General features: G+C 61.4%; 4 protein-coding genes and 1 long non-coding RNA gene across 11 annotated transcripts; 1 reads left to right on the forward strand and 4 right to left on the reverse strand.

Moving 5' to 3' along the window:
• Positions 1 to 62: 62 nt before the first annotated feature.
• On the forward strand, positions 63 to 11,462 carry NPR2 (natriuretic peptide receptor 2). The gene is made up of 22 exons (XM_053931757.1): positions 63 to 786; positions 5,500 to 5,699; positions 5,782 to 5,895; positions 6,166 to 6,301; positions 6,392 to 6,486; positions 6,567 to 6,699; positions 6,816 to 6,900; positions 6,991 to 7,111; positions 7,636 to 7,710; positions 7,873 to 7,950; positions 8,097 to 8,201; positions 8,465 to 8,536; positions 8,614 to 8,773; positions 8,847 to 9,002; positions 9,082 to 9,250; positions 9,362 to 9,508; positions 9,680 to 9,803; positions 9,929 to 9,997; positions 10,086 to 10,260; positions 10,347 to 10,445; positions 10,528 to 10,619; positions 10,788 to 11,462. Exons 1-22 carry the CDS (start codon positions 63 to 65, stop codon positions 10,839 to 10,841), a joined length of 3,183 nt encoding a protein of 1,060 aa, XP_053787732.1. The 3' UTR covers positions 10,842 to 11,462.
• LOC128781801 (uncharacterized) lies at positions 7,035 to 8,166 on the reverse strand. The gene is made up of 3 exons (XR_008428517.1): positions 8,091 to 8,166; positions 7,431 to 7,491; positions 7,035 to 7,108 (listed from the first exon to the last, which is right to left on the reverse strand). It is a non-coding gene; the product is annotated as an uncharacterized LOC128781801 (long non-coding RNA).
• A 589-nt stretch (positions 11,463 to 12,051) lies between the features above and the next one.
• SPAG8 (sperm associated antigen 8) lies at positions 12,052 to 14,571 on the reverse strand. Of its 6 annotated transcripts, none has more exons than XM_053931762.1 (5): positions 14,402 to 14,571; positions 12,853 to 12,984; positions 12,718 to 12,763; positions 12,333 to 12,628; positions 12,052 to 12,249 (listed from the first exon to the last, which is right to left on the reverse strand). In XM_053931762.1, the coding sequence occupies exons 1-5, from the start codon at positions 14,508 to 14,510 to the stop codon at positions 12,161 to 12,163; spliced, it is 672 nt and encodes a 223-aa protein (XP_053787737.1). In that variant the 5' UTR covers positions 14,511 to 14,571; the 3' UTR covers positions 12,052 to 12,160. The 6 variants fall into 6 exon arrangements, with proteins under 6 accessions (XP_053787737.1, XP_053787736.1, XP_053787734.1 ...); XM_053931761.1 differs by having other exon boundaries at positions 12,333 to 12,395; positions 12,514 to 12,763; positions 14,411 to 14,561; XM_053931759.1 differs by having other exon boundaries at positions 12,333 to 12,763; positions 14,447 to 14,568.
• Positions 14,572 to 17,802: 3,231 nt separating this feature from the next.
• Positions 17,803 to 19,736, reverse strand: HINT2 (histidine triad nucleotide binding protein 2). Its single transcript, XM_053931803.1, has 5 exons — positions 19,670 to 19,736; positions 18,745 to 18,903; positions 18,554 to 18,658; positions 18,404 to 18,476; positions 17,803 to 17,946 (listed from the first exon to the last, which is right to left on the reverse strand). Exons 1-5 carry the CDS (start codon positions 19,721 to 19,723, stop codon positions 17,855 to 17,857), a joined length of 483 nt encoding a protein of 160 aa, XP_053787778.1. The 5' UTR covers positions 19,724 to 19,736; the 3' UTR covers positions 17,803 to 17,854.
• A 216-nt stretch (positions 19,737 to 19,952) lies between these two features.
• Positions 19,953 to 24,407, reverse strand: TAF1C (TATA-box binding protein associated factor, RNA polymerase I subunit C). Of its 2 annotated transcripts, none has more exons than XM_053932761.1 (14): positions 24,240 to 24,407; positions 24,028 to 24,121; positions 23,784 to 23,890; positions 23,597 to 23,692; positions 23,446 to 23,516; positions 23,112 to 23,359; positions 22,927 to 23,037; positions 22,691 to 22,814; positions 22,509 to 22,580; positions 22,254 to 22,389; positions 22,031 to 22,159; positions 21,717 to 21,891; positions 21,454 to 21,591; positions 19,953 to 21,165 (listed from the first exon to the last, which is right to left on the reverse strand). In XM_053932761.1, exons 1-14 carry the CDS (start codon positions 24,339 to 24,341, stop codon positions 19,982 to 19,984), a joined length of 2,787 nt encoding a protein of 928 aa, XP_053788736.1. In that variant the 5' UTR covers positions 24,342 to 24,407; the 3' UTR covers positions 19,953 to 19,981. The 2 variants fall into 2 exon arrangements, with proteins under 2 accessions (XP_053788736.1, XP_053788735.1); XM_053932760.1 differs by having other exon boundaries at positions 24,210 to 24,407.
• Positions 24,408 to 25,155: the final 748 nt, after the last annotated feature.

A 25,155-nucleotide genomic window follows, 5' to 3' on the forward strand; every position in this document is an offset into this window, starting at 1 on the left:
GGGGCGCGGCGGGGGCGCCGGAGCGGCGGGCGGCGGCCGGGGCGGAGGAGCCAGCGCGGCCCATGGCTCCGCCGCTGCCGCTGCCGCTGCTGGCGCTGCTTTTGCTGCCGGCACCGACGGGCGCGGGGCGGCGGGCGGCGACCCCCGACGGGGCACCCGCCAACTTGACGGTGGCGGTGGTGCTGCCGGAGCGCAACGTGAGCTACGCGTGGGCTTGGCCGCGCGTGGGTCCGGCGCTCAGCCTGGCGCTGGAAGCGCTGGAGCGGGGCGAGCCGCCGCTGCTGCCACGGCCCTTCTCGGTGCGCGTCGAGTTCATGAGCTCGGAGCTGGAGGGCGCCTGCTCCGAGTACGTGGCACCGCTCAACGCCGTGGACCTGAAGCTCTACCACGACCCCGACGTGCTGTTCGGGCCGGGCTGCGTGTACCCCGCCGCGTCCGTGGGGCGTTTCGCCTCTCACTGGCGGCTGCCCCTCATCACCGGCGGGGCGGTGGCCGCGGGTTTCAGCCGCAAACGGGAGCACTACAGCACGACGGTGCGCACCGGGCCCTCGGCACCCAAACTGGGCGCCTTCGTCTCCCACCTCCACGCGCACTTCAACTGGAGCGCCCGCGCCGTGCTCCTCTACGTGGACCGCAAGACCGACGACCGACCCTACTACTTCACCGTCGAGGGTGTCTACCAGGAGCTGCAGGATGGCAACAACCTCACCGTCACCGTCCACATCTACTCCCCCGAGGAGGGCGGCCCCGACACCGCCGTCCACTTCATCAAAGCCAACGGGCGCGGTGCGTGGGGTGGCGCGGCGTGAAGTGCCGGGGGGACACCATGACCACGGGCGGGATCGGGCTGAGCGCCCGGGGAGCAGGGGTGGCGGAGTGGGAGTGGGAAGAGGAAGGGAGAGTGGAGTGGGCTCCTCTCGGGAGATCTGCGTAGGGCTTCGAGAGGGGGAGGCAAAATCCTCCGCGGGGCACAGCAGGGGGCTGAGGATGCGATGGGATCTGTGTGGGGGACGGTGGGGGGCATTGGACCCGCCTGGGGCACAGCAGGGGGAAGGATGGGGTGCAGCAAGGGGACTGGGGTACCGTGGACGACATGTAGGGTACAGCAAGGGGTTAAGGGAACACCAGGACACATCTGGGGCACAGAGATGGGATGGCAATACAGCGGGACCGCTGCAGGACACAGCAAAGGACTGGGAATACAATGGGATGCATGTGTGGCACAAAAAGGGACTGGGGTGGCAGTGGGACCTGTTTGGGGCACACCAAGGGATTAGGGGTAATGGAGATCCGCACAGGGCACAGCAAGTGTCAGAGAGGGCAGTGAGATACATATAGGGTGCAGCAAGGAGATGGGAACAGAGTGTGATCATGTGGGGTGCAGCAACAGTCCAAGGAGACAGTGGCACCTTTGTGGGGCACCATGAGGGTCTGAGGACACAGTGGGACTTGTGAGGGGTCGAGAGCAAAATGGCGCCCTTGTGAGGCACAGCAAGGGAACAAGGATCTAGTGGGACTCATGTGGGGTGCAGTAGGGAGTGGGCAGAGTGACACCTGTGGTAGGGCATGGCAAGGGGCCAGAGGAAGAGTGGGACCCCTGTGGAGCACAAGGAAGGGCTGGAGGCACAGTGGGACCAGTGTGGGGTGTGAGGATGGGCTGAGGACACAATGGGACCCATGTGGGGTACAGGGAGAGGTGGGCGAAATGTGCTCTGTGTGGGGCGCAGTGAGGATTGAGCACATATTGTCACAGTGGGGCTGGAGGAGCAGCAGGACCTGCACAGGAGGTGTGTTCACAGGGGACAAGACAGAACCTGAGCCCCTCCCCAGGCCAAAAACCGTGTCAATGGAGGGGCCAGGATGCAGCAGGAGGAGGGGGCACAGTGTCTCCCTCCCAGGCCCCCAGTCCAGTCAGCCTTTGCCAGCAAGAGCTGGGGCAGACCCCCAGCTTGGTGGGACACGTGCTGTGAGGGGCAGCCTCTGTATTAGCAGGATCAGGGTGACCCAGACATGTCCTTGGAGGCTGAAGCTGATGGAGGGGATGTGGCACTCTGGAGAACAGCATCAGCTGTGGTTATATACCTAGAGAACATACCTAGGTGGCTGTGCTGTGCTCAGGCAGAGCCCCCCAGAATGGCACCTGGGCACCCTGGGCTGTGCCTTGTCCCTGCTGCATGCCCAGGGGGGCTGTGATAGTCCCACCCAGCTGATGGAGGGATAAATCAATTTGGTGCCTTGCGAGTGCCCCAGCAGAGCAGCTATATTGGGAGCGGGAGGAAATGGAGGGGCTTACAGAGGCAGCTGGAGAGCAAGGGCAAGAGCATGATGCTCTTTCATTATTGATGAGCAGGGTGTATCAATCCGGGAGTCAGCCACTCTGCAGTGCTTCTTAATGGATTCTGAGATGCTGTGTCATTAGGAAGGACATCTAGCCTGGATAAGTGGAGCCAGATGGGCCAGCAAGGCTTATGTCCAAGGCTGGGCAGGACCAGACTGCAGGGGGGAGGTGCTTTGGAGTGCTGGACTGGGTTCCTGTCAGGATTGAGGCCAGCGAGGCTGAGTCCATGGGGTTTGGAGCTTCTTATGGGATGAGGGCAAAGGAATCTGCAGGAAGAAAGGCTGAAATCAGTGATTCCCGTCAACGTTTCCATCTTGGTGCTGTAAATCACACCAGTGGGAATCAATCCCTCCTGGTGCAGGCAGGGGGTTGTGGCTGCTGGAGGAGAAGGCCAGGCATGGGCAGAGACCTGAGGGCTTTCTAAGCTGAGGTCATAGTATCACAGAACCATGGAAAGGCTTGAGTTGAAAGGTACCTTAAAGATCATTTAGTTCCATTCCCCTGCCATGGGCAGGGATGTGGAGAGAGTCTGGGCCTTTCTGGCCACTGCTCAGAGATGGTGCCAGGGTGTGGGGCTGAGTGCTTGGCCCAACAGAGATGGGTGCTCAGGGCTTCCAAGCTGGTTATATAGCCCTTTCCTAGCCCATGTGTGTGAGGCAGGGAATGGAGACTTGCAAGGCTGTCCCAGGGGTTGGGACCCCTGCATGGAATGGCGTGGAGACGGAAGCAAGGTCTTCAGCTGCATCCATGTCCATGACATGCAATAACACCAGTATCATCCCTCATGATGAGGCATCACCTTCCTTCACCCAAGTCACTGGCAGGAGTTTGGTGAACATTTCCTAGAGAAAGCTGCTTCCCTGCCCCTCTGTGTTTCCCTAGCACTGCTGGTTCTTGACATTCACAGATCTAATGAATGGGCACGACAGGGGGTGGGATTGCCCCTCTCACTGGTGCCTGGGTGATGTGCAGGGGCCCACGTCTCTCCTGCCATTTGCAAAAGCACTGATATAATTAGAGCTGTGGTTGAGGGAATTACCGGAACATCTGCCTGCAAAAAGCCCAGGTGTCCTGCCTGGGGAGATGGCTGGGTGGTGCTGCAGGAGGGGAGTGCATTTGTTCTTCACCCCCACACTCTCCCTGGGCCAGGGCAATGAACAGTCTCTGTGCTGCAGTGCCCTGTGCTGGTGGGACTGCTTGAAACTGGGATTTTCTGCCTGAACTTGGGATTTGCCCTCATTTCAGGGTTATCTTCCATCATGCAAGGGTCAAGCAGTGTTCTGCCACCTCATCTGCATGCTTGTGGTCCTGCCCCTTCCCTGGGACCTGGCATTGCCACCTATGCCAGAGACACCCCCTAAATAAATGTCAGGGGTCTGGATACACTCCAGCCTTGCAGAACTTCATTCCCCTTGTCCTGGGTGATGCTGGGGCTGCCTTTGGCCATTTGCTGGCCTCTGGTGTGTGTGTGAGCCCCCTAAGGCGCTGCTGGCTGTGCAGGAAGCTGCCAGCTAGAGGCAGCTGCCTGCCTCAGGGAGAGCCCAAATCATTGACCCTTCCTTCTGCACAGCTCATGCAGCCTGTCCCCAGGGAGCCATCTAGGCGCCATCCATCCCCTTTCTTGGTGGCCTTTGACCAGGCAGGCTTTCACTGCCGCCGCAGGGGCTGGCTGCCTGCAGTGTCCCACCATCTGCCACCAGCTGTTGTGGCTCCCTAGCCCCTGTGGCTCCCTTTTCTTGGTGCCTGCGGTGGGATGGGGAGAGTCCTGTCTATGTCCTTGGGTGGAACCCTCAGGCTCTGCATGTTGGGGAGGTGCTGAGCTGTCCACCCTGGATGAGAAATCCGGGGACATTTCTTGATGCAGGACTAGCAAAGTGGAGAAGCCAAGAGTGTTTATTTGAAGTATTGCAGCAATCAGAGGGAACCATTTCAAACCCTGAAGCAGGCTGTTGCTCACACACAGCCCATGGTGCTGTGATTTCTCCCTCCCCCGTGCCCAGAAGCAGCTCCCCACATTGCTGTGGATTCCCTGTGCCCACAGTGGCTTTGCTGGGTCTCTTCTCCCACCTGTGGGCTTCCTCACTGCCCCCGTGGGTGACGCTGCCAGCCCTGCTGCCCACATGGCTGGGTGCCTGCGTGGCTGGGCGCCTTTCAGCAGCAGACCCCTTCCCGGCGCGCAGCACTTCCTTGCTGTCCCCAGCCCCCCCACTCCCCGGGTCCAGCCAGGGCGCTGGGCCCCATGCAGAAGAGCTGTGTGTCGGGGCCAGCGCCCAAGCGTGACATTCCTCCAGCACCCGCTGCTGCTGCCTCCTCCGTTGCTCAATCCTGGGTTCCCAGCCAGACTGGCTGGAGCGGCGGCCCTGGTTTTCCGGGGGGAGGGAGGAGGCAGTGTCAGGATCCTCAGCAAGGGCACGGAGGGCCCCTGCTCGGGGGGTTCGGACACTTTCAGGCACCCATCCCCACAGCCTGTGATGCCTTGTGCCAGCGGCATGCTGGCCCCACACAGCCCTTGGGTGGGCATCCCATGGGGGCTGACCGAGCCTCCAGCAGAGGGTGGGGGCAGGTGGGACGTCCTGACGGGGCCCGGGCACCCCCTTGCCATGTGGATCACACCAGTGAGATGCTCTGTTTCCAATTAGTGGCCACTGAAGGTGCTGGAATCTGGAAACCTGCGCATTCCTGCCACATAGACAGCCGGCCACGAACCCAAACATGGGTTTGTCCCATTCCACAGCCCAGGTTCCCCAGGGGCCTCCGGCACACAGCTCCAGTGCCTCTCCCAGCCCCCCCGATTCTGTGGCTAGGGCTGGCATGGAGCAGCCCGGAAGCTGATGTAGGGGGGAGACATCCTCTGGCTGGCTTTTGCTGGATCAGGGTGTATAGGGTCTGTGCCTGGGGCATCCATCTCATGATTTCGAGCAAGTTTTTCCCTGTTTTCCTCTCTCCCTTCAGTCCGAGGTGATTGATGGGGCAGGAGTGGGTCTGGGCCAGCAGGAGCTGTGGGTCTGGCCATGAGTCGTAGGGAGGCTTGCTCCATCCTGCCCTCGCAGCCTCCCAGTGCTCCCGGGGCTGCTCTGCCCCACCTGCCCCATTCCTGGTTGTGTGCCAGGGCTGCAGTGGGGTGTCCCTGCCCCATTGAAGCCCCCGCCTCTCTCTGGCAGTGGTGTATCTCTGTGGGCCACCAGAGATGCTGCGTCAGATCATGCAGCTGGCACAACAGGAGAACCTCACCAATGGCGACTATGTCTTCTTCTACCTGGATGTCTTCGGGGAGAGCCTGCGGGGCGACTCTGCCCGTGACCCCTTCAAGCCCTGGCAGGAGAGCCCGGGCCAGGACTCAGGACTGCGTGAGGCTTTCCAGGTGAGCTGTGTCCACCTGCCTGGGGACAAACCTCCCCAGCCTGGCCCCAGTGTGTGAATCAGGGTGCTGTGCTTGGTTGCAGATGGTGCTCGTGATCACCTACTATGAGCCCCAAAACCCTGAGTACCAGCATTTCCAAACCCAGCTCATCCTGCGAGCTAAGCAGAAATTTGGGGTGCAGCTCAACTACTCCCTGGTGAGTGAGTCCCCTTGCATGCTGGGGTGGTAGGGTCCCTTCACATGGGTCTGAGGCACCTCTCCAGGATGCAGAGGGTGGGACACAGCCACAGACAATGCCAGAGGGGTCATCCTTGGTGGAAACAGCCACAGGCACTGCCATCCCTGCAGGGTGTGTGTTGGCCCCAGAGTGGTTATGGGGCGGTGGGTGGGTGCATGGTCCTGGTGTGAAGGTTCTGGGATGCTCCTGTGTGCGTGGCTGTGGGTGTGCTCAGATTCCCCCTGGCAGATGAACCTGGTGGCAGGATGTTTCTATGATGGGATGCTGCTGTACGCCATGGTGCTGAATGAGACTCTGCGTGAGGGCGGCTCCAAGAAAAACGCCACCCACATCATCGAGAAGATGCGGGACCGCAAGTTCCAGGGTAACACTGGGATCGGGGCATCTGGGTTGTGGGTGCTGTGGGGTGGTGGAACTCAGTCCCCATCCCACCTGCATCTTAATTTACTGACAGGTGTCACAGGGCTTGTGAGCATGGACAGCAACAATGACCGGGACACTGACTTCAACCTATGGGCCATGAGTGACCCCAAGACCGGGCAGTATGAGGTGGGGGGAGGTTCCCCCTGGCTGGGGTTGGGGGATGGGATGGTGGGGTCTGGGGGTGGCCTCATCTCTCTCTGCCTTAGGTGGTGGGACACTACTCAGGTGTGGAGAAGCAAATCCACTGGCTGGGACGACCCATCCCCTGGGTGAAGGGGGCTCCCCCCTTGGACAATCCTCCCTGTGTCTTTGATGTGGATGACCCCTCCTGTGATAAAAGTGGGTGTCCTGGGTCCCCACATCCCTTGGACCCCAGCAAGCTTCCGTACGGGTGCATGTCAGTTTGGCTGTCATAGCCAGCTGGGCTACCCTGACACATCCTCTCCTGCCTGCAGCCCCCCTCTCTATGCTGGCCATCGTGGCTTTGGGCACTGGCCTCACCTTTGTCATGTTTGGCATCTCCAGCTTCCTCATCTTCAGGTCAGTCAGGACTGGGGGAACCTCTGTCTGATGGGCAGGCAGGCAGGCAGGGCAGAGGGGATGGGGGCCTGACCCTTATGTGTCCCCCAGGAAGCTGATGTTGGAGAAGGAGCTTGCCAGCATGCTTTGGAGGATCCGCTGGGATGAGCTGCAGTTTGGAAGTCCTGAGCGGTACCACAAGGCAGCAGGCAGCCGGCTCACCTTGTCCCTGGTGAGACAAGCCATCCCTGAAACACCACCCCTGACCCTGTGCTGCCCTCCCTCCCTGCATCACACCACTCCCTGTGGATCCCTTTCATGACGCTCTGTTTCCTACAGAGCCACAGCCTCACTGAATCTCCCTTCAACACAGCCCTTCATCCTTACATAGCTCTCCATTCCCTATAGAGACTTACTCCATCCATCCCTGGCATGACTTTCCATCCCCTGCAGAGCCACAGTAGAGCCTTCCTCTACACAGCCCTGAATCCTCTATGTAGCACCATACTTCATCAAGCCCCTATGTTGCCCTCCATCCCCTACAGACATACCTTATCCATGTCCTACACTCCGTGCGGTGCACCATGCCTCATCCTGGAGTCTTCACCTTGCCTACAGAGCATGCAGAGCTTGTCCTGACCCTTAGAGCCCATCCTGCACCATCCCTGAACACCTTGGATGTCCCTGCCCTGCTCCATTGGTGCAGGCCATCCCTCCATCCCAGGGGTCCTCTCCCTAATTCCCTCCTTCCCACAGCGTGGCTCCAGCTATGGCTCCCTGATGACCACCCATGGCAAGTACCAGATCTTCGCCAACACCGGCCACTTCAAGGTCAGCACATCAGGCAGGGAGCTGAGTCCTCCCCCTGAAATGCCCCAGCTCTGTTGTGCTCCCACTTGGCTGCACCCCCATCCCACAGGATGTTGGCACTTTCCTCCCCTTCGCAAATTCATGCAGTGGACATTGACCTTTTCCCCTTCCCAAACACCCCAGGGCAATGTTGTGGCCATTAAGCACATCAACAAGAAGCGCATCGAGTTGACGCGGCAGGTGCTCTTCGAGCTAAAGCATGTAGGTTTGGGGTCTGGGCTAGGGTGGGCAACCCGCTTGGGAGTGCAGGGATTGGTCCTGTGCATGTGGGAGAGTAGCAGGAGTACCCTCCTAGCAGCTCATGCCCTTTGACCTCAAAACTGTCTTGGGTCCACTTATACCTGCAGATGCGAGACATCCAGTTCAACCACCTGACCCGCTTCATTGGGGCGTGCATCGACCCCCCCAACATCTGCATCATCACCGAGTACTGCCCACGGGGCAGCTTGCAGGTAGCGGGGCTTGGGAACACTGCAGGTGACATTTAGACATTCCTGGTGACCCAGCTGGACTGCGTGTTGTGGACAGGGCGGTGGATACTGGTGGCCGCTTGAGCCCTCCCAATAATGCTCACAGCTGAGCTGTCCAAGCAGGTGTCAGAGGCCAGTGGAGGAGTGGGGGTGGGTGCTGCAGACCCCCCAGTCTGGATACTTGGTGAGGCTGCCATCATCATGACCTGGGTGCTTGATGGGGTCCACTCAATGTGCTACTGCAGGATGTCCTGGAGAACGAGAGCATCAACCTGGACTGGATGTTTCGCTACTCCCTCATCAATGACATTGTCAAGGTATCCAGCTGAGGGGTGTGAGGAGATGGGAAGAGGTGTCCGAGACATATGAGCTTCACTGTGTCCATCTGTCCCAGGGAATGGCCTTCCTACACAACAGCATCATTGGCCATCACGGCAGCCTCAAGTCATCCAACTGTGTGGTGGACAGCCGCTTCGTGCTGAAGATCACCGACTATGGCCTGGCCAGCTTCCGCTCGCCCAGCGACAATGAGGACACGCATGCACTCTATGCCAGTGAGTGCCTACCTGGGAGGATCAAGAGGATGGGGTGGTCCTGTCTCACTGCTCCGTTTCTTTGTCCCACCAGAGAAGCTGTGGACAGCCCCAGAGCTGCTGCAAAAGGGACACCTGCCCACCCCAGGCATGCAGAAAGCTGATGTCTACAGCTTCGGCATCATCGTGCAGGAGGTTGCTTTGCGCAATGGCCCCTTCTACATCGAGGGCATGGACCTGAGCCCTAAAGGTGAGGATGGAGAGCACGTGTGTGGAGGTCCTGCCCCACCATGGAAGTCTGGGGCTCACTGTTGGCCACACCCCGGCAGAGATTGTGCAGAAGGTGCGTAACAGCCAGAAGCCCTTCTTCCGCCCCTCCATTGACATCGGGGTGCACAGCGAGGAGCTGGCAGTGCTGATGGAACGCTGCTGGGCGCAGGAGCCAGCCGAGCGCCCTGACTTCAGTCAGATCAAGATCTTCATTCGTAGATTCAACAAGTGGGTGCTTGGCATAGAGGACGGTGGCCCTGGGTGGGAGTGGGGACAGCCATGGGGGTGGTGGTGGGGGGGCACCTCTTCCCACAGTGCCAACTTACTGCACCCTGGCAGGGAGGGAAGCACCAGCATCCTGGACAACCTGCTATCGCGCATGGAACAGTATGCCAACAACCTGGAGAAGCTGGTGGAAGAGAGGACACAGGCCTACCTGGAGGAGAAGCGCAAGGCAGAGAATCTCCTTTACCAGATTCTGCCCCAGTGAGATGGGGACACAAGGGGGGTGTGTGGGTCTGAGGGTTGGCATGGGTTCAGCATGCACCTGCTGCTATGCAAGTATGGGGTCCCTTGCCAGCTTTCCATGGTGGTGTGGGGCAAGGGTTGCAGGGGGAACAGCAGGTTTGGGGTGGAGCTCACCACTTTCCTTGCCAGTTCCGTGGCAGAGCAGCTGAAGCGTGGAGAGACAGTGCGAGCTGAGGCTTTTGACAGTGTCACCATCTACTTCAGTGACATCGTAGGCTTCACCGCCCTCTCGGCAGAGAGCACTCCCATGCAGGTGAGAGCAGGACTTGCGGGGCAGCACCTCTGTAGGGCTGGTGGAGTTTTCACATCCTGGCAGTGCCATCCCTGGGGTTGGGGGATGTCCTCTCCCAGATGTACACATACCCTTGTTCCATCCAGGTCGTGATGCTGCTGAATGATCTCTACACTTGCTTTGATGCCATTATTGACAATTTTGACGTCTACAAGGTGAGTGGTGTGGTGAGCAAGCACAGCCCCCCAGAGTGAGGCAGGCAGCAAGGAGCCCAGGTGGTACCTGACTCCCCTGCCCCCACAGGTGGAGACCATTGGGGATGCCTACATGGTGGTCTCAGGGCTGCCAGTGCGCAATGGGAAGCTGCATGCCCGTGAGATTGTCCGTATGGCCCTGGCCCTGCTCGAGGCTGTCAAAACCTTCAAGATCCGTCACCGTCCCAACGACCAGCTCCACCTGCGCATTGGCATACATACCGGTGAGCCCCCATGCCAGCCAGCTGGGGGGTGCTTGCCTACCCACCCACCCCCCCGCAGAATCCCCGAGTGCCTTCTGTGCCTGCAGGACCCGTGTGTGCTGGAGTGGTGGGTTTGAAGATGCCACGGTACTGCCTCTTCGGGGACACAGTGAACACTGCGTCCCGCATGGAATCCAACGGCCAGGGTAAGACAGGGCAGCTGAAGGCCAGAGCCATGGACTGTGTCCTGTCTCAGCCATGTCTCTCTTGCTCCTTTGTGCTACTCAGCCCTGAAGATCCATGTCTCATCTGCCACCAAAGAAGTCCTGGATGAATTCGGCTGCTTTGAGCTGGAGCTGCGTGGCGATGTAGAAATGAAGGTGAGGGCACAGCAATGCCACTGGGGTACCACCCCTTCCAACCACAGGGGAATGTGATGGGGAGGTGGGTTGGGGCTGGGACCCCTTGTTGTTCTCAGTGCTGGGGATGACACCCAAGAAGCACCTCCAGGGGCAGGCAGGGTCTAACTTGCTCACCTCTGCCTCCAGGGCAAGGGAAAGATGCGGACATACTGGCTGCTGGGTGAGAGGAAAGACCCTTAAGTCATTTGAGCCCAGTGGCTGTGCCAGAGCCCCCAGCTCAATGGGGCCACCAGTGCTTTCTGGTACCCCTGGATGCGCAGGCACCCCCCCCATCACTGCATCCACCTGACTCTGCAGTCCCCCTGTTTCAGCAGAGCCTGGGCAAGGTGGGGCAGCGGCCACAGCACCGTCTGCTCCCCTCCATCAGCACCAGCAAAACCCACCTTCCCCACAATCTCTGCTGGAGTGGGGTAATCAGCCCTCATCCAGCCCAAGAAACCTTGTATTCCCCCCACCCTCTGAGGTCTGCCATCCCTGCCCTCTCTCCTGTGGCTCAGCTGGCTCTGAGCTTCTCCGGGGCCTGGCTGCCCCGCAGGGCACTTTGCCGTCTCTTTTCAGTACCTGGCCCCCAGCAGAAGTTGTGCCCATGTCAACCCCTCCCTGGGGTGGGGGGAAATGGGGATTCCTGCCAAGACTGACTCCTTGGCCAGGTCAGGCTTCAATGCCGCAGCTCCCCCCCTCCCCAGTCTCCCCTTCCCCTGTATATAACCCCACCAGGTCATGTAAATACCCATCCCTCCTCCAGGTGTAAATATAGGACTCGCTGCAACTATTTTGTTGAAATACAAACTTCCCCAGATCCATCTGTCCTGTGGCCTCTACTTCACTCTGCCCCAGCATGCCAAGTGGGGAGGGAGGCTGGGGGAACGCCAGTATGGAACTCAGTTTGGGCTGGTGACAGCTGCCTGAACATCCCAAGAGATCGTATCCTGCGGGTCTGTCTGCAGTATAGGGCAGGAGTGTGGGCACGGGGAGCCAATGCTGGGCAGTCGCAGCAGTGGCTGTTGAGGGCTCGGGCGGCGCTGGAAAGGCAGGGCTGCCATGGGTTTGCTTTGGCGTGAGGGCTGCAGTGTGTTCCTCTGAGCTCATGCTCTGGCCGCCCTGCTGCCACCTCTTACTGGAACACACCTGTGCCTGGGGACTGGAACAATGGCTGCGTGTCACCCACTGTGTGCGCAGGGAGGGGACGTGTCCCAGGGGATGGGGCTGTGCCAGGGGCTCTGCCTCCATGCCTAAGGAGGAAATCTTGGGACCACAATGTGGTCAACAGTGGGTCAACAGTGACTTGCAAGAGGGCTGAAGGTTTTCCCATTTTGCTTCATGCTCTCACGGGATTTGACATCCCAGGGACGCAGTGCTCCCCCTCCAAACATCCAGCTTGAGGACAGCCTTGGGGTGGGCAAGGATGCTGGGACCACCTGTGTCCCCTTGTTTTTTATTGTCTGTGAGGCTGGAACTGGCTGCTCAGGGGGTTGTAGGGGTCACAGAGGTTGAAGGGCTCAGGATGCCCTAAGTACATGGTAATGGGAGTGGAAAAGTCTGCATTCCTCTTGAAGGGAATGTTTCTGCTGAAGAAGGCAGTGACACCCTGGAGAGGAGAGAATTGGAGAGGTCTCTGTCAGCAGCTGAGACTCCCAGGGTACTGGCCGGACAGGGTGGTGGGGGCCTTACTGGTAGTCCACAGGCTTGCTCCAGCCAGAAGCTGGTTGGCTGCTCTGTTAAGTAGTTGTGAGGCTGCAGTGGAAGCAGAATGTGAGCCAGTGGGGATGGCATGCTCAGCAGGACACGCTGAGCCTTGCAGCCTCCCTGGAGGCTGCTGTAAGCTGGCAGGGGGGATGTGTACTGCCTGTACCTGGGTGAGGGGCTGGGGTGTGGACTGGAAGCCCATGGCACAATAGTCCTGGTGCGTGATGGAGATGGATTCCATGCGCCTCGGGCGGGGACGGATCTCCTCCTCCATCTCCTTACTGCAGTGAGAGCAGACCCCGCACCTCTCAGGTCCCCTCCTCTGGGGCATAGCCCTAAGGGTGGGTCTCATGCGGGAGTGCAGGCTTGCCTGTATTTCTCGTAGAACATGGATGCCAGTGTGGCCTTCTGCTGCCCTGCAGATGGGAAGGTGCTATCAGCCTCCCAGCTAAGATTCCCATGCTGTGTTTTTGGGGTGCACCTGGCTTGTTGGGGTCAGCCTCACCTTGCCCCAGCAGCACGGCCCTGAGAGGTGGGCAGTCCTTCAGGGCGGAGCGAGGAGTCCATGGTAGCCACACTGCAAGTCCTCGCTGCCCAAATCCTTCTCTGGTCGAGAGTCCAGGGGATCCATGAATACCTAGGGATGGACAGTGGGGGCTGTGGAAGGGGGCAGGAACCCATGCTGCACTTTCCCATGCCTGCTCCTGGCTTTTAGGCTTTTGATAGCCCTAGAGGCATAAGATGTAAAGAGGTGTTATGGTTTTTCTGGCTAGAAGCCTGGGAAAGCTGGAGCAGGGACACAGCTTGGGCAGGGCTGACCTGTCCTGCCTAGTGGAGGTCAGCCAGCCTTGTATGGCAGTCACAAGCACCTGGGTGCCCAGACTGCCCCTGGGCAAACACTCTTACGGCACTTGAACAACCCATGGAGTCTTCAGGCTGTGGCACAGTTTGGTCCATCAGGTGCCCCCCAGCTTGGCTTGCCCAAGCAACCATCCCCACATCACTGTGACGGGCCATGACACACAGATCCTGCTTCCCAGTAGCAAGATCCCAGCTCCCCTCCTGCCTTACTGGTACTCCCCACATGCCTGCCTGTGCCTTTTCTATTGTGCTGGGCTCAAGGTCGTCCGGGTGGCTATTTAAAGAGATGAGTCTGCCCAGGAGCAGGGAGCTTCACAAGAGCATCATGTGGGACACGATGGGGCCAACTTTGAGGGGCATTTTCCCTTATGGAGTTACCTCCTTCTGCCAGTCATGGGTCACACGGCTGCACTGCGGCACCGACTAGCTGGGCTTCTCTGCTGGCGTGGGTGGGGTGGGGGGCAGCGCCGGCATTGTGGGGGGGCACTTCTCCTCGGGGCTAGTCCCCCACTTTCCAAGCCAGGGAGGCAGCTTGATCCCAGAGGGATCCTTCCCAGTCACTGGGGATGGCACCCTGCTGGGCATGAGTGGTAGGGCCACAGTAGGCAGCTCATCTGTGTCTGCTATCTCCTGGGGCGGCTTGGCTATGTCTGACATCTCCTGGAGCCTCCTGGTGGTGGTTATCAGCGGACCACCGCGGCAGGGGAGCCTCTCCACGGGCACCTCACCCTGGACCGGCAAGGGTTCATGACCCTGGACCCTGAACGGTGGCCTCTCCCCATGGCCTCTGGGACCCATATGGCTTCTCAGAGCGCCCCTGCTGCTGGGAACAGACCCTGAAGAAAGGCAGAGGGGCGCTTCCGCCGTTGCCAACCACGTCCCCAGCCCCCACCAGCACAGGCAGCGTCCCGACCCCGGGTCCTCTGCAGTGTCACATCCACACTGGGGCAAAGGACAAGAGATCCCTCTCCTTTTGGGGAACAGAAGCAGTGCCTGCTGCTGGGTCTGTCATCTCGAGGGGTCTCCCCCTGCATAACTCCCTTCTGTTCCCTTGACCTCCAGCAGAAACACGCTTCCCACCCCCCTGCCTGAGCTCAGCCCCCTGCTGCGACCTCCCCACAGACCGGACCACCATTTTCTCATTCCCCCCTGGCCCCTGGCGCTCCACAGGCCCTGCCCCCGACTCTCCCCACCGGGGTTACCCCACGGGGTCTCGCTGCCCGCAGCCTGGGCCGCACCCCCCGGCGCAGCCGGATCCGGGCTCCATTGCGCGTGCGCGCGGCGGGACACCCCTCTCTCCATGGAAACGGTGCACGGCGGCCGCGCGCTCCGGGGTGGAGCCGCGCGCGTGCGGGCCTCTCATTGGCGGAGAGACCAGGAGAGGCGTGGCCGTATCGCGAACTGGGCGGGGCAAAAGTATTAGTTAAACAGATAATGGGCGTGGTCTCGATGGAGTGGGTGGGGGTGGGGCGCGGTCGGCGTGAGGGGGTGCGGTGAGGGGCGACGGGGCTGTATGGGGGACGGGGTGCAGGGACACGGAGGGAAGTGGGTGCAGGGGACGGGAGTGCGGAGGTATGGGAATGTCGGGGGATGGGGACGCGGGGCTACAGGGACACAGAGGTGCCCGCACTGCGCTACAGGATCAAGGCTGTCCCCCCTTTTGGGTCCGTGTACCCCACGCCATCTTGTACCGGTGCCGTGGGGCCACCACTTAGGACAGGCAAGAAGCCGCAGGGCTTCTCGGGGGTGCATCCTACCTGTGCAGGACCAGCGCAGCCCCACTGGGGCAGCAGGAGGGACGTGCCCAGAGCCCCTGGGGACACACTGCTCCTCACGGCTTGCCCCAAGTGACCCCCACACCACTTGGGCCTGGCACTGGAATATGCCCGCTTGCCCCAGGGACCCCCAGCTGCCCTAGGGTGATGGGGCGGAATGTGCCTGGCGCCTGGCTGGGGGCAGCGCGTGCCTGCCGGCATGGAGCAGCAGCCTCCTCTCACCACCAACCCTCGATGGGCCCCTAGCCCCATCCCCGCAGAGGCCAAGCAAAAGAAGGGCCCTTTGATTGCAGGCGGCAGGCTTGGGAGTGAGGGCTGTTATTCCAGTGCTTTGCGGTGTGCGCCGATGGGGCACCATGCACTCCACACCGGGGCCTCTGTTTTTCCTGGCTGGGGATGTGCTCGGTCCTTCTGGCCTCGGCGGGCCAGGGGGGGCCCCACTGGGGACTGCTCCTCCCTGCGGGCCCTCGGCCCTGTGCCAAGCAGGGGCTCCTCAAAGCCCATCTGCTGCACAGCTGCAGGGAGGAGGGAGAGATGGGACACACGTCCTGAGCTCATCTCATGGCTTCCCCATGCTGGGGCCACATCAGTCCTGCTGCCCCTGGCAAGGGGTTGGTGGTGCCAGGGCAGGGCAGGGCTAGCAGCTGACTGTGAGGGTTCTCGGTTGCATGCTGTTAGTCATGCCCCCATGCATGACTAACACATGGGCCCTGTGCTGGTCCCTGAAGTGCACCCCTACACCAGCTCATGCTGAAGGGGTGGCAGCTTGGGGACCCTGTGCCAGCTTGCATCCCTTGGTGGTCTTCCTAGGAGTATCCCCAGATTCCCCACCAAGCACCCGTGGGCTTACCAAAAGCCTGGCTAGGCGGCATGGGTGCCTGAGGGATACTGAAGGGACACCTACAGCACCAAAGTACACTGTAGGACAGGGAGCCTGGCGATGACACTCCGAGCATGCGCAACCACTGTGGGGCAAACCACTCTATGGTGGTCTATGGGGCATCACTGTGCAGCTGTGCTCTGGCAGCCTCAGCTCGGGCAGCAGCCCTGAAGCTGCTGCAGTACATCTGGCTGCCTCTCGCCGCCGGCTGACACATCCCTCGCAGCCCCCCCGCCCGGCTCTTTTGGGAACTTGCGTCATTTGGCGAGCCTCTCCGGCTGAGGAACCAAAACAGCCGTTGTCCCCCGTCCCGTCCCACCCCCCCCCCGCCTCGTCCCCATGGGGCTGTGCCCACTGTCCTGCCCTGCCGCTGCTCGGGGACTGACAAAATAAACCTGGCAGAGGAAGAAACACGATGGCAGGCAACTGGCCTTGACCTCTCGTGCCAGCCTGTGCCCTGTGCCCAGTACAGCACTCCCTGTGGAACTGCTCTGGGCGAGCCCTGGGGGATGATGCCCTGGTGATCCCTGGCCCATCTTTAGCAACCCCGCCTCGCCAGGGACACCCAACCCTCTTTGGGATACACATCCCCAAGGCAGGGCTGTCCTGAGTTCAAGAGTGGCCCCAGCCCACACTGAGCCTCAGGCAGGAAGCAGCAGTATCAACAATTTTAAGGCTCATTTACACCCCGAAAACATTCCCCATACTATACTGGGTGTGTATGTGTGGGAAGTGACTGGGCTCTGCCACAGCCGCACACAGCTCCTGGGGGCCTCCCGCCGCCAGCGCCACCGAGCCGGGGGATGAACAGAGCCACCATTCTCCCCGGCGGGCTGCGGTCCCCTGCGCGGCGGCTGGCGGGGGCCCAGGCGGTCCCGACGGCGGTGCCAGGTGCGCCGTGCACCGCGCCAGCACCGGCCCCTGCCACTAAATATAGCCACGGCACCCGGCCACGGCCCAGCGGGCACGGGAGGCACGCGGCAGGGAGCAGGCGGCCGCATGCGCCAAGCCCCGCGTGTGCTCCCCTCACGGGGCCGGAACGGACACGTGCGGGCACGAGACCACGGTCAAGGCCTGTAAACAGCGCCGTGTGTTTACAAAGCCGGCTGGGCTTTGTGTGCAGGGGGGTCTGGGGTGTGCAGTTTCCCTCCGTGGTTCACAGCTGTGGGGTCTGGAGCGAAGGGTATGATGTGTTTTCCTCAGCGTGCGCTTGTGGGGGCGGGACTGGGGTGAGCAGTACAGTGAGTTTCCCTTGGAGGTAGCTGGGGTGTCTGGGATGAGCAGTGCAGTTGAGTTTTGCATGGCAGTGCAAACACAAGCAGTACAGTGGCTGCAGTATGGGGGAGTACATAGGTTTGTGTACATGGCGGGGACAGCAGGTCCACCCACCATGCAGCCTGTCCTGCCCTGTGCTCTGCTCAGGGTTATGATCCTCCTGGGAGCTCCCAGAGAGGTCCGTCTGGGGTAGACAAGAAGTACATGTGCAGTCAACAAGCCTGCTCCAAGGACATTTAGATCAATCTAATGCAATTAACTGGTTTTAAAAAGCAGGGAAACATCAGTGTCCAGTGCAGGGACAAGGGGGCTGTCAGGACGGAAACCTGAGGTAGAACAGGGGCATTCAGGGATGCTGGGGCTGGGTGAGCAGTCTTGGATGTGGTGCACTACTGACACCCCTAGGATGTTCCCCACCTTGGGGACAACCTTGTGGCACTCAGGCTGCTCCCCCAGCCCAGCACCAAGATGAGTCTTTTGCCTGTGAGCTGTGGGCAGCCCCACAAAACCCTTCTGCTTCAGCTGTGGGGTTGGTACATGAGGAGCCCAGACCCTCTGCAAAAAGCAGGGTACCAACTCTATTGCTGTGACAGTGGAGGCCAGCCCTGCCCTGCCCAGGCCAGCCACCTCCACCCCCAAAAAAGCCACCCTGATGCAGAGCCACTGAAGTCACCACCAAGGAGATGCTTTACTGGGGAGCAAGTGGGTAGTGGACATTAGCCAGGGGGCCAGCCCATCTGCCGCCCCCCCAGCACATGGAGGTGCAGGTGGTAGACAGACTGTGCGCCATGCTTCCCATCGTTGATCACTGTCAAGAGAAGTACAAAAGTCAGGCCACCCCCTTTGTCCCCAGCCCCCCAGGACCACCAGTGAGGGTCCTGCCCCACAGAACAGTAGGGGATATGTGGATGATAGGGACAGGCGAACGGAAGATTTCAGGATGTAACGGAAAACAAGACCCCTTCCCCCTCATTCTGCGATATGTAATCAATCACCCCTGAGACATGTAGCCCCTCCTAACACCAGTAGTCCTCCACTCCCTACTAACCCTAGCCAGACCCACCGTCCCCCTTTTGACGTAGTAGGGCCCCTTGACTATTTAACCACACGAGATAAAGTAATAAACGCCATTTTGACCATCCACCACACTGGTATCTGTGCATGTCAGTGGCCCGAGTGACCTGGGCGAGGCCGGGTTACCGTGCTGTGTCTTGAAACCAAGTCGCCTGCCTTCTCAGCAGAAGGCAACAGGGATATCAACTCACCAAGGCGGTAGCCATCAGCCAGCCCCTCTGCCTGTGCTGTGCGTGCCGCCACCACCATCAAGTGCCCCAGCAGCTAAAGAAAGGGGGAGCAGCAGGGTCAGCACTGTATGACCCTCGCCACCAATGTCCCAGGGACCTCTCCGGACTCACCTCAGTGTCTTGGGGACCCACGTGGCTGATCCGGGGGATGGGGCGCTTGGGGATCACCAGGAAGTGCACAGGTGCTTGGGGGGCCACATCACGGAAGACAAGGCACTACCAGGGGGAGCAGGGTAAGCCCCACACCCGTGGGTTCTGCCCCCCTGCCCCAGTAGGGATGCAGGTCCTGCTGTCCCAGCTACCTTGTCATCCTCATAGAGAATGGTGGCAGGGATGGTGCGGTCAATGATCTTGCTGAAGATGGTGGACTGCCCTCCTGCCTCCTTGCCAGCCGCTGCTGCCTGCTGTGCCTTGCCCACCTCCCCGTCCTGCCTGCCGGGCGCCGACATGCACCGCTGGGGCTGAGGAGCATACCTGGCTTACAGCCTGTGCCCGCGGGGACAAGGACAAGGACACCGCCGTGGGGGTGGGTGGGGGCATGTGGGGGAACATGCGTGCAAGGTGGTGGAGGGGAGCACATGGGGGTGATGGTGGGATGCACGTGGGGGTGGCAGGGGACACGTGGGGGGATGCACATGGTGGTGACATGGAGTGCACGCTGGGATATGGGCGAGGGATGCATGTGGGGGTAATTAGACTAATGCATGGAGTGATGGGGGATGTGATGGGGGATGCATGTGGAAAGTGGTGGGATTCATACAGAAGCCCTGGGGGTGCACACAAGGGTGATGCTTGGCTGTGACAGGCCGTGCAACATGGGGCAACAGAGAAGTGCACAGGGGGTTGCATTCATAGCGGTAAGAGGGGCAGATGCCCAGGGGGCTGGTAGCGAGCTGTGCTGACAGGGGCGACAGGGGACTGTCCACAGCCTGGACAGTGGGCTGTGCTCCCAGGGGACTGTCCACGACCCTGACAGAGATCTGTGCCCTCGGGGGTGCGGCTGTGCCCGCGGGGGCGCAGGCTGGGGTGGGGGTGGATACCCACGGGTGCTCCGAGGCCCCGTGCCGTGGCCTAGGGGTGCGCGGAGCGGCGCTCATGCCCGCCGCGGACTTTGCCCGAATGGCAAGCATGGTGCGGACCCGTTCCGGTGCCCCAGCTACCCTGTACACCCCGGTGTTTCCCCCTTATCCCGAGACCCACCCCGTCCCCGCGTCCCCCCGTGCCCACCTGCGCCGGGCGCAGCGCGCCCCGCACTAGCCCACGCGCCAGCACCGCCGCCATGGCCGCCGCTCCCGCCCCCGTCACCCACACCCGTCCCCGCTCCACGCCCCCTTAAAGCGCCCGCCTGCGACCACGCCTGGCAAGTGGGCGACCCTCGCGTCGGAGAACCGCCAACCGGGAACGATAGTCATCCCCTCCCTGAGGGGAGTCCCGAGGCCAGGCATCCCGTCCGACCTCCCTTGCTCCTAAGGGTGGGTGCCTTGACCAAACAATTGAGGACCCTGGGAAAAAGGCTGTGCCAAGCAGGTTTATTTGCACTCAGAAGCCCATTCGTGGGCGCTTGCGACGGGGCTGCGAGGCAGAGGACAGCTGGCTCTGTGAAGAAGGGATGCACAGCTGGCTGGCCTGGCTGCCAGGGGGCTCTGGAGGCTCCGGGGGCCCCTCGGCCCACACAGACAAGTAGTCCCGCAGTGTTTTCCGCCGCTCCTTGGGGATGCCGCGGCAGCGCAAGCTCTGTGAAGACAGCAGGGCTTCGTCGGGTGCTGGTGAGGGCGGGGGGCTGTGAATTGGGGGGCTGCCTGCTGGTGGTGAGCCCTCCTGGGAGAGAAGAGGTGGGCAACTGTGTGAGAGCTGTGAGGGGCCCACATCACTCAGCTCGGACAGCTCAGACTGATAGGTGAGGGAGGAGGTGAAGCTGGCCGAAAGGCTGTGGTGGCCCTGGGCTCGCTTCTGCCGCCGCCGCCGTTCCCGCAGTGCCTGCTGTCTCTGCGCTACACTGAAGCTTGTCCTCTCCTCCCACCACTGCTCCCAGTCCCCAGCCCAAGCTGCTGTCAGACGGGTACTTAGGGGATCTGGACCCCCTGGCAGCTCCAGGGTCTGTGGCAGGGGAGGGGGCTGGAGAGCCAAAGGCTCCCAGCACTGGATGCGGCCACGTTCCTGCATGGTTTGGCACAGCTGCTGGCGCATCTGCCTCTGCAGGCTGCTGGGGCCTGCTGGCACTTCCAGATCTCTGCGGGTGAAGAGGCGCCTCTGGCTGAGGCTGGGAGGACAGGTGTGCTGGGCAGGCTCCCTCCAGGTCCTGAAAAGAGCCCTCAGCCAGCGGCGGTACCGCAGAGCTGCAGCTGGGCTGGGCACCGCTGGGGAGGGCTGGGGGCTGGCACATGTCTCCTGCAGTAGTTCAGCTTCCTCCAGGGGTGCTGGTGTGCCCATGTCCTCCTCCTCCTCCTCCTCCTCCTCATCGATAATCACCTCCAGGTTGGGCAAGTAGAATGTTTGCTCTTCCTCCTCTTCTCCCTCACTGCCCAAGCCATGTGGGCTGCTGGCTGGAGCCTCGAAGAGAGGGGAAGAGCCAGGGGCTGTTGTGGCCTCATCCCTTGATGGGGGTACAGGGGGCTGTGCTGCCTTGTGGATCAGCCTCTGGCAGAAGACATCCCCAGCCTCAGAGAGCTGGAAAATCAACATGGACTTGTGCGGTCCATCCTCCTGCAGCATGGCAGCCAGCCCTGCAGGAACAGAAAAGGCATTGTTACCAGGGTTCCAGTCCTGGGAATACTCCAGGGACCTGGCCAGCAGTGGGGGCTGCCTCCACCCCTCAGTGGGCACTCTCACTGCTGGTTTCTGCCCTGTACATCTTTTTCCATGTCATTAATCTCTTCTGCAGGATTATTCTGGGGCTTTGCTTTGCTTTTTCAGCCACAGTCCAGACAGGCCATGACAAAGGCTACACTTCCACTCTGTTCCACCTTCTCCCCGACCAGGACCTGCAGCCTGGGGCAGAGTGGGACACTCACCTGCTGCTGGAGCTGAGAGGCGCTGCTGGAGCAGGTGGTGGCGGTGTGGGAGCTGGGTGGGCAGGTGCTGCAGGCACCCTGCGATATTGTGCAGCTTCTGCGGAGTCCCTGCCAGCTGACAGGCCGACTGGCTGCCCCCTGAGGAAACACCCCAAACACTGGCACACATGCCAGAGCAGCAGCTGATCCCAGCAGCAAAGAGGCTAGGACATGGGCACAGAGGAGCCCTAGCTCTGGAGCACCCCTGGAGCTTGATCTCTTACCCCGGTATTGCAACAGCAACAGCTCCTGGGTGCGGGACGCACCGAGCAGCACCTTGTGGCTTCTCTCGGGCTTCCCTGGCATCAGGTGTGCAAAGAGTGGAGGGGCCTTCATCATGTGTGCCCACTTCAGAACGGGCACCAGTGGCAACCGCTCGTCCAGCACATACATGGAGAACTAGGACAGAAGTCTTGGCTCAGACAAGACACACCCCAATGCAGCTCCCCTCAGCTGGAAAATTCTCACGCCCCATAAGCACTGAGAGACACAGCTGTGCAGCGTGTCTTCCCCAGCTCCCAGCTGTGGTGGGACTCACCTGGGTGGTGACAAGGTACTGTGAGGGGTGAGCCCTGCCCAGGTACATGGGCAGCACCACACGCTCGCCCTGCTGACAGCCAGCTTCCTCGCCCACCTTGAACAGGTCGAAGTGGCATCTCTTGGGAGCCTGAAACAGTAGAACAGGGCGCAGTCAGCACTCTGGGCTGTGTAACCCTCTCCCCTGCCTGCCCCAAGCACCACGCCCACCCTCCCAAGCTTACCCGGGCATCCAGGCACTGCACACCTGTGCGGTCAGCACAGCTGAGCACCCGTGGGTGAGCTGTGAAGTCACTCCAGCGCCAGGGTGAATGGTCCCGAAAAAACATGGTCTGGGGGTCATGGCGGAGCTGCTGCAGTCTGTGGGGAGACAGCAGTATTGGCATGGGGCAGGGCTGCCCCAGTCACTTGGGTCTCCCACTCCCTGAGACTCCACTGTCTGCATGAGCCCCTAGCCAGCCCTAAATGGCCTATCTCACCCGGTCTCTATGCTCCAGAGGTAGATGGTCCCGCTCTGGGTGCAGACAGACAGCTCCCCGGGAAGGTGAGGGCTGCAGGACAGGGAGCACAGCATCACCATGGGGCAACAGAACCCGCCACACAGAGTAGGGCTGTGCCAGCAGAGCACCCCCCTCACACAATCCCTTCCTCCAGCACCTACCTGACAGTGAGGCAGGAGGCAGGCACATCAGTGCGGATCACCTGTAATGGGGCAGGAGTTGCCCCTGTCTTGCCTGGCACCCTCCAAACACCACAGTGATAGTCTGAGCGAACCCCAACAAAATCTGTCAGGGGGAAGGAGGTGGCATGTGATCTGGCAACATCCCAGGAGTCCCCTGCTGCCCCTCCTCCCTATATCCTGTCTGCCTTGAGATGTGGATGCTGGGGCTGGCTCACCTTGTCCATCCACACGGGCTGCAGCCACTTGCCGGATGCGCCCGCTGAGCTCAAACTGCACTGGGGAGCCCTGGGTGTGGGGCAGCTCCTCCAGCACCACATCCTGGAAATCTGGGATGCTGGCTAAGGGTGGTGCAATACAACCCCCACTTCCCTCCCCAGGGACATCCCATGGGGAAGGATACAGAGGCGGTTCATGGCATGCCCTCCAGGGTGCACCAGGCGGCCCACGGGTGTCCCCACGTCTTCAGGGGGCAACCAGGCCAGTGCCCCCCCAGTGAAGCTGTCATCAAAGAGCAGGTTGGACCACTGCTGAGTCAGCTCCTCGTGCAGGCAGTCTGCCAGCAGCCCCAGCGGCACCTCAAAGAGCCAGTCACGACAGAGGTGGGAGAACCAGCGCAGGCGGGAGGCCAAGTGCTGCCGGGGGCAGCCGCTGCAGGGCATGGACAGCATCAGGTGGGGGGACAGAGCAGGAGTCCCCCCAGACCTCTGCAGGGCAGGGGATAGAAGGACACTCACCGTCGGGCCTCCAGGCGGTCGATGTCCTCCAACAGGGCTGTCATCCGGATGGTGCTATTCCGGGCTGGTCTCTACAGGAGTAGGGGACAGAGATTGAGATTGGCAGGGGAAGGGTGGGGAACAGCACTGTTATTCCTGGACAGACAGTGACCTTCAGCTTGGTGTTTCCCAGGTAGAAGTTCTTGTGCAGCAGATGTCCCAGAGAGCCAAAAGCGTCTTCTGGGTGATCCACAAAGAAATGGCCCAGCTGTGTGGGAGGAAGGGGAAAGGGTCAGTGCATGCAAAGGTCCCACGCTGCCCCCTAGGTACTTGCCAGGATGCAACACCTCAAATCTCACCTGCCTGGCGAAGTCCAGAGTGGCTCCAGACTTGCCTGCCCAGAGCTTTCTGCACAGGCTGCTGCGGTACAGAATGTCCTGAGGCGCAGGCGAGGGGATCCAGCAGCCTGTGGGGAGAAGGCAGAATCCGCCTGGCGTCACACGAGCACAGGGACACCGCTCAGCACTGCGGGGCAGCAGCAGCGATAGAGGTGGAAGGCATGTTTCCCCCAGGCTCCGTGCAGCGAGCTGCCACGGCTCTCACCCCTGCTGGGCAGCAGCACCGGCACGGCCGCAGCGTCGGCGGCTTCCCACCTTTCGCCCGTCGCGCCGCGGTAGGGCACGAACGCCGGATGCACCTGCGGGGAGCGAAGGAGGAGAGTCAGAGCGGCCCATGAGCGTCCTGCCCGTTCCCTCGGCCGGCCGGAACCCCCGGCAGGGGCTCACCTGGCGGCGGCCAGGGACACCCTCCAGCACCTGCCCGTGCTCGCCCCAGCCGGCGACCGGCGCGGGGCCGCCCTCTTCCCGCGGCGGGCCGGCGCCGAAGTAGGAGGGGAAGAGCGCGGCCGGGAACTCCATGGCCGCGGTACCGAGCACAGGGGGCAGCACGCGGCCGGGCCGGCGCTCCCGCCACCCCGTGGGGACGCGCGGCCACCGCGAATGGCGTCACCGTCGCGCGCTGCCGCCGCGCACCAATCAGCGCCCGGGAACAGCACGGGACAGAGCGCCGCCGGCGGCACAGCCACGCGGGGCGCTACTGCCCCCTGACGGCCGGAGGGTAAAAACGCACGGCCGGCAGCGGGACCGGGATGGGAACGGAATAGGAACGGGAACGGGCGAGGGAAGCGGTGGGACTGGGATGGGAACGGGACGGGAACGGGAACGGGCGGGAGAAGAGGTGGGACCCATTCAGGAACGGGAACGGGCAAAGAGAAGTGGTAGGACCGGGACGGGAACGGGCGGGGGGAAGCGGTGGGATAGGGATGGGAACAGAACGGGACGGGTAGGGGAAGCGGTGGAACTGGGATAGGACCGGGCACAGGGAATCGTGGGATAGGGCCGGAGCAGGACTGGCACTGGAGAATTATCGGGTCAGGACCTCCCCGGGGCACGGGCAGGAGTATGGATATTGTTTCCCTCTGCTCGCCTCGAGAGCAGTGAAATCCCCCTGTGAGACCTGCCAAGGGCACACCTGGTATTCCGTGGCCCCAGTTGTATGGCCATGGGGACAACGGTCCTTGTACATCTCTGTGCCAGAGGCCACTGGCCCCAGAGCTGTGCTGGTGAGGTCTGCATTGGTGAGGGAACTCCAGCCATGCCTGGAGGGGGTCTGTGCTCTGGGGAGGGTTGCTGGGCAGTCAGGCTGGGACATGGTGGGGTGGCTGCTCCTGCT

This window comes from Vidua chalybeata, chromosome Z (genome assembly GCF_026979565.1).
Source record: "Vidua chalybeata isolate OUT-0048 chromosome Z, bVidCha1 merged haplotype, whole genome shotgun sequence".
Taxonomy (NCBI): Eukaryota; Metazoa; Chordata; class Aves; order Passeriformes; family Viduidae; genus Vidua; species Vidua chalybeata.

Coding starts and splice junctions, on each gene's coding strand:
- TAF1C (XM_053932760.1), bottom strand. CDS start 24,341: ATGGAGTTCCCGGCCGCGCTCTTCCCCTCCTACTTCGGCGCCGGCCCG. Junction 24,122..24,209: donor GTGTCCCTGGCCGCCGCCAG/GTGAGCCCCTGC, acceptor CGCTCCCCGCAG/GTGCATCCGGCGTTCGTGCC. Junction 21,166..21,453: donor CCTCTCAGCTCCAGCAGCAG/GTGAGTGTCCCA, acceptor CTGTTCCTGCAG/GGCTGGCTGCCATGCTGCAG.
- NPR2 (XM_053931757.1), top strand. CDS start 63: ATGGCTCCGCCGCTGCCGCTGCCGCTGCTGGCGCTGCTTTTGCTGCCG. Junction 5,896..6,165: donor TGCAGCTCAACTACTCCCTG/GTGAGTGAGTCC, acceptor TCCCCCTGGCAG/ATGAACCTGGTGGCAGGATG. Junction 6,487..6,566: donor CCAAGACCGGGCAGTATGAG/GTGGGGGGAGGT, acceptor TCTCTGCCTTAG/GTGGTGGGACACTACTCAGG.
- HINT2 (XM_053931803.1), bottom strand. CDS start 19,723: ATGGCGGCGGTGCTGGCGCGTGGGCTAGTGCGGGGCGCGCTGCGCCCG. Junction 18,904..19,669: donor GCGCGCTGCGCCCGGCGCAG/GTGGGCACGGGG, acceptor TATGCTCCTCAG/CCCCAGCGGTGCATGTCGGC. Junction 17,947..18,403: donor GGCTGATGGCTACCGCCTTG/GTGAGTTGATAT, acceptor TTCTCTTGACAG/TGATCAACGATGGGAAGCAT.
- SPAG8 (XM_053931758.1), bottom strand. CDS start 14,475: ATGGAGCCCGGATCCGGCTGCGCCGGGGGGTGCGGCCCAGGCTGCGGG. Junction 12,764..12,852: donor GGCCGTGCTGCTGGGGCAAG/GTGAGGCTGACC, acceptor TCCCATCTGCAG/GGCAGCAGAAGGCCACACTG. Junction 12,250..12,332: donor AGCAAGCCTGTGGACTACCA/GTAAGGCCCCCA, acceptor TCTCCTCTCCAG/GGTGTCACTGCCTTCTTCAG.